The sequence below is a fragment of the Salmo salar genome, chromosome ssa13, assembly GCF_905237065.1.
Source record: "Salmo salar chromosome ssa13, Ssal_v3.1, whole genome shotgun sequence".
In the NCBI taxonomy this organism is placed as follows: Eukaryota; Metazoa; Chordata; class Actinopteri; order Salmoniformes; family Salmonidae; genus Salmo; species Salmo salar.
Genome location: NC_059454.1, coordinates 106,369,741 through 106,380,097, shown reverse-complemented (window position 1 = coordinate 106,380,097; position 10,357 = coordinate 106,369,741). Strand labels below are relative to the sequence as shown.

The window sequence follows — 10,357 nt, the reverse complement described above, 5'->3', positions numbered from 1 at the left end:
CCTGGCAGCCGGTGCGGGATGGAATCACGGGGCCCTGATTGACCATTACCGCTGCAGTCTGCGTGAGGACGTCCGTCAGGGGGCTGGCCTACAGAGACACCACCCTCACCTTCGACCAGCTGGTGGATCCGGCTGGACAACTTGCTGCATGCTCGCGGACGTCCAGATCGGGGTCTGGTGGTTCCATCCTCCCGCACCCCCTCTCCTATACCCATGGAGCTGGGAGAGAGGGGGCACAGGGAGACCGGAGGGGGTTCCCGCTCGTGCACCATCTGTGACCGCAGAGGTCACACTGCTGGTCGGTGCCGGGTAGGTTCTTCTGGGAATCGAGGCAGCAGGCAGGGCGCTCTGGCGCCACCCCAGGTGAGTAGGCACCATTCTCATCCAAAGCCCTCTGTTGCCCATATATTTGTGTCTGTCACTTTTCCAGAATTTTTTCCCCCCTCGTTCCCAGCATAAGGCGCTAGTAGATTCAGGCGTGGCTGGGAATTTTATTGATCAAGCGTTTGCTCATAGTTTAGGGATCCCCATTGTACCCGTGGATGTGCCTTTCCCCATTCACACATTAGATAGGCGACCATTAGGGTCAGGGTTTATCAGGGAGGCCACACCTCCTTTGAGTATGGTGACGCAGGGGGGTCACAAGGAAAAAAATGTGTCTTTTCCTTATTGACACGACTGCGTATCCCATGGTGCTGGGTCTACCTTGGTTAACGTGTCATAACCCCACTTTTTCTTGGCCACAGAGGGCTCTCACGGGGTGGTCGCGAGAGTGCTCAGGTAGGTGTAGGGGTTTCCGTTGGTGCTACTATGGTGGAAATTCCAGACCAGGTCTCCACCGTGCGCATTCCCCCCGAATATGCCGATTTGGCTCCCGCCTTCTGTAAAAAGAAGGCGACTCAATTACCACCCCATCGACGGGGGGATTGTGCGATAAATGTCATGGTTTACGCTGCACTTCCCAGGAGTCACGTGTATCCCCTGTCGCAAGCGGAGACGTTGGCTATGGAGACATATGTCTCCGAATCCCTGCGTCAGGGGTACATTCGGTACTCCATTTCACCCGTCTCCTCGAGTTTCTTTTTTGTGAAGAAGAAGAAGGATGGAGGTCTGCGCCCGTGCATTGATTATCAAGGTCTCAATAAAATCACAGTGGGGTACAGTTACCCGCTACCTCTGATCGCCACGGCGATTGAGTTAATGCACGGGGTGAGCTTTTTAATCAAACTGGATCTCAGGAGTGCGTACAACCTGGTGTGTATCAGAGAGGGAGACAGCACTTCGTACCACCTCAGGGCATTATGAGTACCTCGTCATGCTGTACGGGTTGAAGAATGCTCCATCAGTCTTCCAATCTTTTGTAGATGAGATTTTCAGGGACCTGCACGGGCAGGGTGTAGTGGTGTATACCTTTATTTAGCTAGGCAAGTCAGTTAAGAACAAATTCTTATTTTCAATGACAGCCTAGGAACAGTGGGTTAACTGCCTTGTTCAGGGGCAGAACGACAGATCTGTACCTTGTCAGCACAGGGATTTGAACTTGCAACCTTTCGGTTACTAGCCCAATACTCTAACCACTAGGCTAACCTGCTGCCCCATATACCTGTATGTCAAGGCTGAGAAATGCCTGTTCTTTCAACAGTCCATCTCCTTAGGGTATCGCCTATCCACGTCAAGAGTGGAAATGGAAAGTGACCGCATTGCAGCCGTGCGTAATTGGCCGACTCCCACCACGGTGAAGGAGGTGCAGCGATTTTTAGGGTTTGCCAATTACTACTGGAGGTTTATCTGGGGTTTTGGTCAGGTAGCTGCTCCCATTACCTCACTGCTGAAGGGGGGTCCGGTGCGCTTGCAGTGTTCGGCTGGGGCGGACAGGGCTTTTAGGCAACTGAAGGCTCTGTTTACCTCAGTTCCTGTTTTGGCTCATCCGGATCCGTCTTTGCAATTCATAGTGGAGGTGGACGCGTCTGAGGCTGGGATAGGAGCTGTGCTCTCTCAGCGCTTGGGTAAGCCACATAAGCTCCGCCCCTGTGCCTTCTTCTCTAAGAAGCTCAGCCCGGTGGAGCGAAACTATGATGTGGGGGACCGGGAGCTGTTGGCTGTCGCCAAGGCTTTGAAGGTGTGGAGACATTGGCTTGAGGGGGCTAAACACCCTTTTCTCATCTGGACTGACCACCGCAATCTGGAGTACATCCGGGAGGCGAGGAGACTGAATCTTCGCCAGGCAAGGTGGGCCATGTTTTTCACCCATTTTGTGTTTACCCTCTCTTACAGACCAGGCTCCCAGAACATTAACCTCTTACATCTAGACGTTCCGCTAGCGGAACACCTGCTCCAATAGCCAATGATGGGCGTGGCGCAAATTACAAATTCCTCAAAAATACAAAAACTTTCATTTTTCAAACATATGACTATTTTACACCATTTTAAAGACAAGACTCTCCTTTATCTAACCACACTGTCCGATTTCAAAAAGGCTTTACAACGAAAGCAAAACATTAGATTATGTCAGCAGAGTACCCAGCCAGAAATAATCAGACACCCATTTTTCAAGCTAGCATATAATGTCACATAAATCCAAACCACAGCTAAATGCAGCACTAACCTTTGATGATCTTCATCAGATGACACCCCTAGGACATTATGTTATACAATACATGCATGTTTTGTTCAATCAAGTTCATATTTATATCAAAAAACAGCTTTTTACATTAGCATGTGACGTTCAGAACTAGCATACCCCCCGCAAACTTCCGGTGAATTTACTAAATTACTCACGATAAACGTTCACAAAAAACATAACAATTATTTTAAGAATTATAGATACAGAACTCCTCTATGCACTCGCTATGTCCGATTTTAAAATAGCTTTTCGGTGAAAGCACATTTTGCAATATTCTCAGTAGATAGCCCGGCATCACAGGGCTAGCTATTTAGACACCCAGCAAGTTTAGCACTCACCAAAGTCAGATTTACTATAAGAAAAATGTTATTACCTTTGCTGTTCTTCGTCAGAATGCACTCCCAGGACTTCTACTTCAATAACAAATGTTGGTTTGGTTCAAAATAATCCATAGTTATATCCAAATAGCGGCGTTTTGTTCGTGCGTTCAAGACACTATCCGAATGGTAAAGAAGGGTGACGAGCACGATGCATTTCGTGACAAAAAAATTCTAAATATTCCATTACCGTACTTCGAAGCATGTCAACCGCTGTTTAAAATCAATTTTTATGCCATTTTTCTCGTAAAAAAGCGATAATATTCTGACCGGGAATCTGCGTTTAGGTAAAAAGACGAAAGAAAATAAAGCATGGGGTCGACTCGTTCATGCGCCTAAGCCCATTGTCCTCTGATTGGCCACTTACCAAAGGCGATAATGTGTTTCAGCCAGAGGCTGCCTCGATATCATTAAGCTTTTTCCCGGGTTCTGAGAGCCTATGGGAGCCGTAGGAAGTGTCACGTTACAGCAAAGATCCTCAGTCTTCAATAAAAAGAGCCAAGATGAACAAGAACTTGTCAGACAGGTCACTTCCTGTATGGAATCTTCTCAGGTTTTTGCCTGCCATATGAGTTCTGTTATACTCACAGACACCATTCAAACAGTTTTAGAAACTTTAGGGTATTTTCTATCCAAAGCCAATAATTATATCCATATTCTAGTTTCTGGGCAGGAGTAATAATCAGATTAAATCGGGTACGTTTTTTATCCGGCCGTGAAAATACTGCCCCCTAGCCATAACAGGTTAAGGCAGACGCACTGTCCCGGCTGTATGACACAGAGGAGCGGTCCATAGATTCTACTCCCATAATCCCAGCCTCTTGTTTGGTGGCACCGGTAGTGTGGGAGCTGGATGCGGACATTGAGCGGGCGTCACGTGCAGAGCCCGTTCCCACTCAGTGTCCAGCTGAGAGTCTGTACGTTCCGTCTGCTGTCCGCGACCGATTGATCTACTGGGCCCACACGTCACCCTCCTCTGATCATCCTGGGATCGGTCGGACGATGCGCTGTCTTAGTGGGAAATACTGGTGGCCCACTTTAGCTAAGGACGTGAAGGTTTATGTTTCCTCCTGCTCAGTGTGCGCCCAGTGCAAGGTTCCTAGACACCTACCCAGAGGTAAGTTACAACCCTTACCCGTTCCACAACGGCCGTGGTCGCACTTGTCGGTGGATTTCCTAACCGATCTTCCACCTTCACAAGGTAACACCACGATCCTGGACGTTGTGGATCGTTTTTTCTAAGTCCTGTCGTCTCCTCCCTTTGCCCGGTCTCCTTACGGACCTACAGACTGCGGAGGCTCTGTTTACACACGTCTTCCGACACTACGGCGTGCCTGAGGATATAGTGTCTGATCGGGGCCCCCAGTTTACATCAAGGGTCTGGAAGGCGTTCATGGAACTTCTGGGGGTCTCAGTCAGCCTTACCTCGGGTTTTTACCCTGAGATTAACGGGCAGGTGGAGAGAGTTAACCAGGATGTGGGTAGGTTTCTGAGGTCTTATTGCCAGGACCGGCCGGGGCAGAGATGGCCCAGAACTCGCTCTGCCACTCTTCCACTAACCTCTCTTCTTTTCAGTGTGTGTTGGGGTATCAGCCGGTTCTGGCTCCTTGGCATCAGAGTTAGACCGAGGCTCCTGCGGTAGGACGACTGGTTCCGGTGCGCGGAGGAAACCTGGGACACCGCTCACGTCCACCTTCAGCGCACCGTACGGCACCAGAAAGTTGGCGCAGACCGTCACCGCAGTGAGGCCCCAGTGTTCGCACCGGGGGACAGGGTCTGGCTCTCAACCCGAAACCTGCCCCTCCACCTGCTCTGCCGGAAGCTGGGTTTGCGGTTTGTGGGGCCGTTTAAAGTCCTGAGGAGAGTGAACCAGGTATGTTACATGTTAAAGCTTCCCCTCCATTACCGCATTAACCCCCTGTCACGACTTCTGCCGAGGTCGATGCTCCTCCTTGTTCGGGTGGTGCTCGACAGTCAACGTCGCCGGTCTTCTAGCCATCATTGATCCATTTTTCATTGGTTTTGTCTTGTCTTCCTTCACACCTGGTTCCAATCCCATTAATTACGTGTGTTTCACCTCGTGTTCGTGAATTTTGTATAGGTGTGCGACCGGCATGTTTATTTTTATGTTGGTTTCTTGGAGTTTGTTTTAAACTACTCCAGTTAGTTTCTCCTGACTTCCCTGCCACCTACACACACACAACTTATTTGGTATTACGCGAAGGGTTTATTATACATGGACCAGTTACTTTTGGAATTTATCAGAACTGTTCAGAATAGCTACGTCAAGTCAACTGCATTCTCATTATGCTGTAGGCTACCAACCTATTGAAAGCTTCCACCGGCATCTTGCCATACATCTGTAGTTAAGCTTAACCTGCAGGAAGTTTAAGTGGGAGGAAACCGCTGCGGGCAAGATTAACAGATGGTAAGGACACACACAAGCCAACACCCAAGCCAACTCAGTCATGGCCAACGTTCCCTTTAATTGTTTTCGGCACAGAGAAATGTCAGGTCTCAGCGCAAACTTGAACATTGTGAAAATTCTGGTTCACGTTTAATGTGGACAGAGGCTGTACCCACTTTGTGGCCATGTAGGCCTACCAATTAAATGCATCCCACAACATTTTAATATGGAAATAGCTGTTCTGTAATTCAGCCAACAGTAGCAGAAAGTGTGGTGCTCTGTAGGTCAACACTCCATGAGACTTGAAAACATGCAGGGCTTGACATTAACCAGTTCATACACTTATCCTTCTGACAAGGTGACTGAAAATGTGTGTGAGGCAAGCAACCACCTCAAAATAAAATGCATTATTCCCATAACATTCGAGAAGCAGACATGCTACCCTCTGCCAATTGGGTACTTAAATAAGCTAAGTTTCAAAATACAACACTGACACTAAGACGGACTAGAAATTAGCTATAACTGGGCTAATAACTCAAACTAGCGAAGAATTTAAACAAATGTGCACAGGTGGCTACATGCAGCACTTGCTTTGATCTGCAGGTGAAGTACCCCTTTAAATAACTTTCTCTTGAACACACTCCCACAAAGCTTAACTAACCCATCATGTGACCCTTCAACCTAGTTACAACCACATGCCAACCAAGCCATCTTAAAAAAAAAACTCAAATGGCACAGCGATTTATGAAAATTACAACTCAACACTTTTTATTAGACGTTACTGTAGACCAAAAAAGTACTGTCAAACAGGATTTAGTATTCTTCGTCCTCACAGGCATCCCCAGAGTCTGCTCCCACCTCCTCATAGTCCTTCTCCAGAGCAGCCATATCCTCTCTGGCCTCAGCGAACTCCCCCTCCTCCATGCCCTCACCCACGTACCAGTGCACGAAAGCTCTCTTGGCATACATCAGGTCAAACTTGTGGTCCAGACGACTCCAAGCCTCCGCGATGGCTGTGGTATTACTCAGCATACACACAGCCCTCTGGACCTTGGCCTGGTCTCCTCCAGGAACCACCGTAGGGGGCTGGTAGTTGATCCCCACCTTGAACCCAGTGGGACACCAATCCACAAACTGGATGCTGCGCCGGGTCTTGATGCTGGCGATGGCTGCGTTGACGTCTTTGGGAACCACGTCGCCACGGTACAGCAAGCAGCAGGCCATGTACTTGCCGCGTCTGGGATCACACTTCACCATCTGGTTAGCCGGCTCAAAGCAGGCGTTGGTGATCTCAGGGACAGAGAGCTGCTCGTGGTAGGCCTTTTCTGCTGAGATGATGGGGGCATAGGTGACCAGGGGAAAGTGGATACGGGGGTAAGGCACAAGGTTGGTCTGGAACTCTGTCAGGTCTACGTTGAGAGCTCCATCGAAGCGCAGGGAGGCTGTGATGGAGGAGACAATCTGGGCGATGAGGCGGTTCAGGTTGGTGTAAGACGGCCGCTCCACTCCCAGGTTACGCTTGCAGATGTCAAAGATGGCCTCGTTGTCCACCATGAACGAGCAGTCAGAGTGCTCCAGGGTGGTGTGGGTGGTCAGGATGGAGTTGTAGGGCTCCACCACTGCTGTGGACACCTGGGGAGCAGGGTAGATTGAGAACTCTAGTTTGGACTTCTTGCCGTAATCCACAGACAGGCATTCCATCAACAAGGCCCCAAAGCCAGAGCCGGTCCCTCCTCCAAAACTATGGAAGATGAGGAACCCTTGTAGTCCAGTGCATTGGTCAGCCTGAAGACAGAAGACATGGGCTCATTAGTAATTCACCCAATGTTGGAACGTTAAGATTTTAAACTAAACATTCAGCAGTAATCAATCTTATTTTTTGGGGGTTATGATATAGTTGAGCCAAGCTAACCAGTCAATGGTAACAATTTAAATGATCTAAAAATGGATGGTAAACAGCAGTGGCCCTTCAAACATTCAGCAGCTCACCATTTTGCGCATCCTGTCCATGACAGAGTCCACAATCTCCTTGCCGATGGTGTAATGGCCACGAGCGTAGTTATTGGCAGCGTCTTCCTTGCCACTGATGAGTTGTTCAGGGTGATACAGCTGACGATAGTGACCGTTCCTGATCTCATCTACAACAAAATCATTGACAAACACAATATAAAGGCAATGTTATACCACATAGGACAGAACCGCATCATATGCTACAAACACTGAATCATTACAAAATGCATACCATGAACTGTTTCCCCATTTGGGGCAGACAGAGCCTGGTCCCAGATCTGTTTGTGCAGTCTTCAAAACACTTAAGGTCATTCAATGACAATGAACATAGGAGTTAACAAAACCACAAACAGATCTGGGACCAGGTTAGGGCAGACCACCACTATACATGCAGCTTGCTCTTCCTCACCAATGACAGTAGGCTCCAGATCTAAGAAGATGGCTCTGGGAACATATTTCCCAGCCCCAGTCTCACTGAAGAAGGTGCCAAACGATGAGTCAGTCAATTGAGGAGCAGCGTTCTCATGGATAGTCCCATCTGGCTGGAAGCCATGCTCCAGACAATACAACTCCCAGCATGCATTGCCCATCTGGACTCCTGCTTGGCCAATGTGGACAGAAATACACTCCCTCTGTCAATAAAAAAAAATAAAAAACTCCTTAGGCCAACAATAATCATTTTGAAAAGTCAGAGAGAATGGTATGAACTGCTAACTGCTATGAGGGATTGTGAGGCCAGTCACTGGAGAGCAGAAATCACTCCAAAGAGCAGTCCCGGTACAGCACACAAGCTGGGAGGAGAAGCAACATTGACTGCCAACAAGACCCATTTTAATTCAACTCCCTGTCTACTTTAATTACATGTAACTTCTACAGTAACTGTTTATAATATGGGGGGGGGGGTAGTCCAAAGAAAAACCCAGTCAACTATTGAATAAGTACTTACCATTTTTTTTTTTGCAGTCGTAGGATAGGTGTTTTTTTGAGGAGTTAATTAAACCTGTTAAACAGTTTCACACATAGTTAAAGTAAGTCACAAGAGGGTTTACCTACATTTTCCACATCAACTTAACCTACACACTCACCTTTGAACACATTCAATGGCAAGTTCTCTCATGTGCCCAGTTTATATAGCATCAGGTATAGTAGGTGTGGCTTTCAATTGACCTTTGAAAGGGGAAGTGTTGTTTTATAACGATCTTGGCCTAGTAGTTTCCAAATAATTCTAGAATATAGAAATTACAATGTTGTATTGCATTGCTGTCAGAGTTTTTAAACGAAGCCCATAAATACACTTTGTTGTCATGTTAACAGAACATGACGAAACTATAGAACCAATCAAACATTTTTTCTCCACGGACCCAATTTACCGTGAACAGGAGCGATGATCCACTTTGGCAAATATTATCTATAATATTGACAAGATAGCCGAGTTATCACTCTAACAATGGAAATACAAGTCCTCAATGATTGAAGGCATGCGAGATCATGTGGGACCATTCTAGCCAATGAGAGGGCAGAGAGTTGTGTGAACAACAAAGTCCTTTTTCTCAAAGTTTATGGAATGTCATGTGCATCCGCTTATATCAGTGCATTTGTAACAGCCTAAACATTACAAAACTTCTATTGGATCAAATAAGCCTTGCGTAATTTGACAGTCTCTCATAGACCTCCATACAAAAACATCTTATCTCACGCGGACAGATTTTGGACGAGTAAAACCTCTCTCTTCCTCTCTGACTTTGGTCGTTGCTATCAGTTGTGACCAATGATTTATACACTAAATGACTGCTCTTGACACTCCCCCACCATTGTAACAAATATTCTGGAAGCTAATAAAAATCTATTTATTAATGTTTACATTAGTTTTTGCCACGTGTATTATATTACAGACACCTTAATGGATGTATATTGTTGTCTCTACCTTCTTTCCCTTTGTGCTGTTGTCTGTGCCCAATAATGTTTGTACCATGTTTTGTGCTGCTACCATGTTGTGTTGCTGCTATGTTGTTGTTATGATGTGTTTCTACCATGCTGTGTTGTCATGTGTTGCTGCCTTGCTATCTTGTTGTCTTGGGTCTCTCTTTATGTGGTGTTGTGTTGTCTCTCTTGTTGTGATGTGTGCTTTGTCCTATATTTATATTGTATTTATTTAACTTTTTTAATCCCAGGCCCCCGTCCCCGCAGGAGGCCTTTTGCCTTTTGGTAGGCCGTCATTGTAAATAAGAATTTGTTCTTAACTGACTTGCTTAGTTAAATAAAGGTTAAAAAAATGGATACTTTTAAATGATATTATGTGTGCTAAACATAAAAATGAAAATTTAAAAATATAAAAATATTTTCCTTAAAGTATATCTTTTTTGGATTACTAATGTCAATGTCCCCACTTTTATAAAAAATATTTAAACACAGTAATTTTGTCCTTGAATAATTTTATTGAAATTCTGTAGAATTCCATTCACTCCAATGGAGGACTGTTCGTACAGGGGAGAGCCAATATGGCCGACCGGTGGCTTCAAAGCCACTCATGGGCCAATACATAGCATCAGCAATCCAGTATTTTTATAAATCATTGGTTGTGACCTATGACGCACAGTATATTGCCGCTTTAAAAACAACTGGGATCTCGGACATCTCCGACTTTAGTGCGTTCAAGACAACTGGGAACTCGGAAAAAGATGAGCTCTGACTGGGAAAAATAGTTTTGAACGGTCATCCAACTCGCAATTCCAACTCGGGAACATGTGCCTCGTTCTAGAGCGCCGACTCTCCGATCTGAAGATCACTGAAAGTCATGATTTGTTCTCGTATTTTTCAGAGTTTCCAGTTGTCTTGAACGCACCAAAAAAAAAAAAAAAAGATTGTGGTTGAGACCAGTGATGTATAGAAACCCTGGGTTGCTGATGCAATGTATTGCCAATCAGAGTATGTGAACATAGT

At 46.3% G+C, this 10,357-nt stretch overlaps 1 protein-coding gene across 1 annotated transcript; it reads right to left on the bottom strand.

The window, feature by feature from the left end:
• Window positions 1-6,205: 6,205 nt before the first annotated feature.
• Window positions 6,206-8,435, bottom strand: LOC106568511 (tubulin alpha-8 chain-like). Its single transcript, XM_014138930.2, has 4 exons — window positions 8,364-8,435; window positions 7,827-8,049; window positions 7,397-7,545; window positions 6,206-7,192 (listed from the first exon to the last, which is right to left on the bottom strand). The coding sequence occupies exons 1-4, from the start codon at window positions 8,364-8,366 to the stop codon at window positions 6,221-6,223; spliced, it is 1,347 nt and encodes a 448-aa protein (XP_013994405.1). The 5' UTR covers window positions 8,367-8,435; the 3' UTR covers window positions 6,206-6,220.
• Between the last annotated feature and the right edge of the window lie 1,922 nt (window positions 8,436-10,357).

Coding starts and splice junctions, on each gene's coding strand:
- LOC106568511 (XM_014138930.2), bottom strand. Junction 7,546..7,826: donor TCTGGAGCCTACTGTCATTG/GTGAGGAAGAGC, acceptor ATTTTGTTGTAG/ATGAGATCAGGAACGGTCAC. Junction 7,193..7,396: donor TGGACAGGATGCGCAAAATG/GTGAGCTGCTGA, acceptor TTCTGTCTTCAG/GCTGACCAATGCACTGGACT.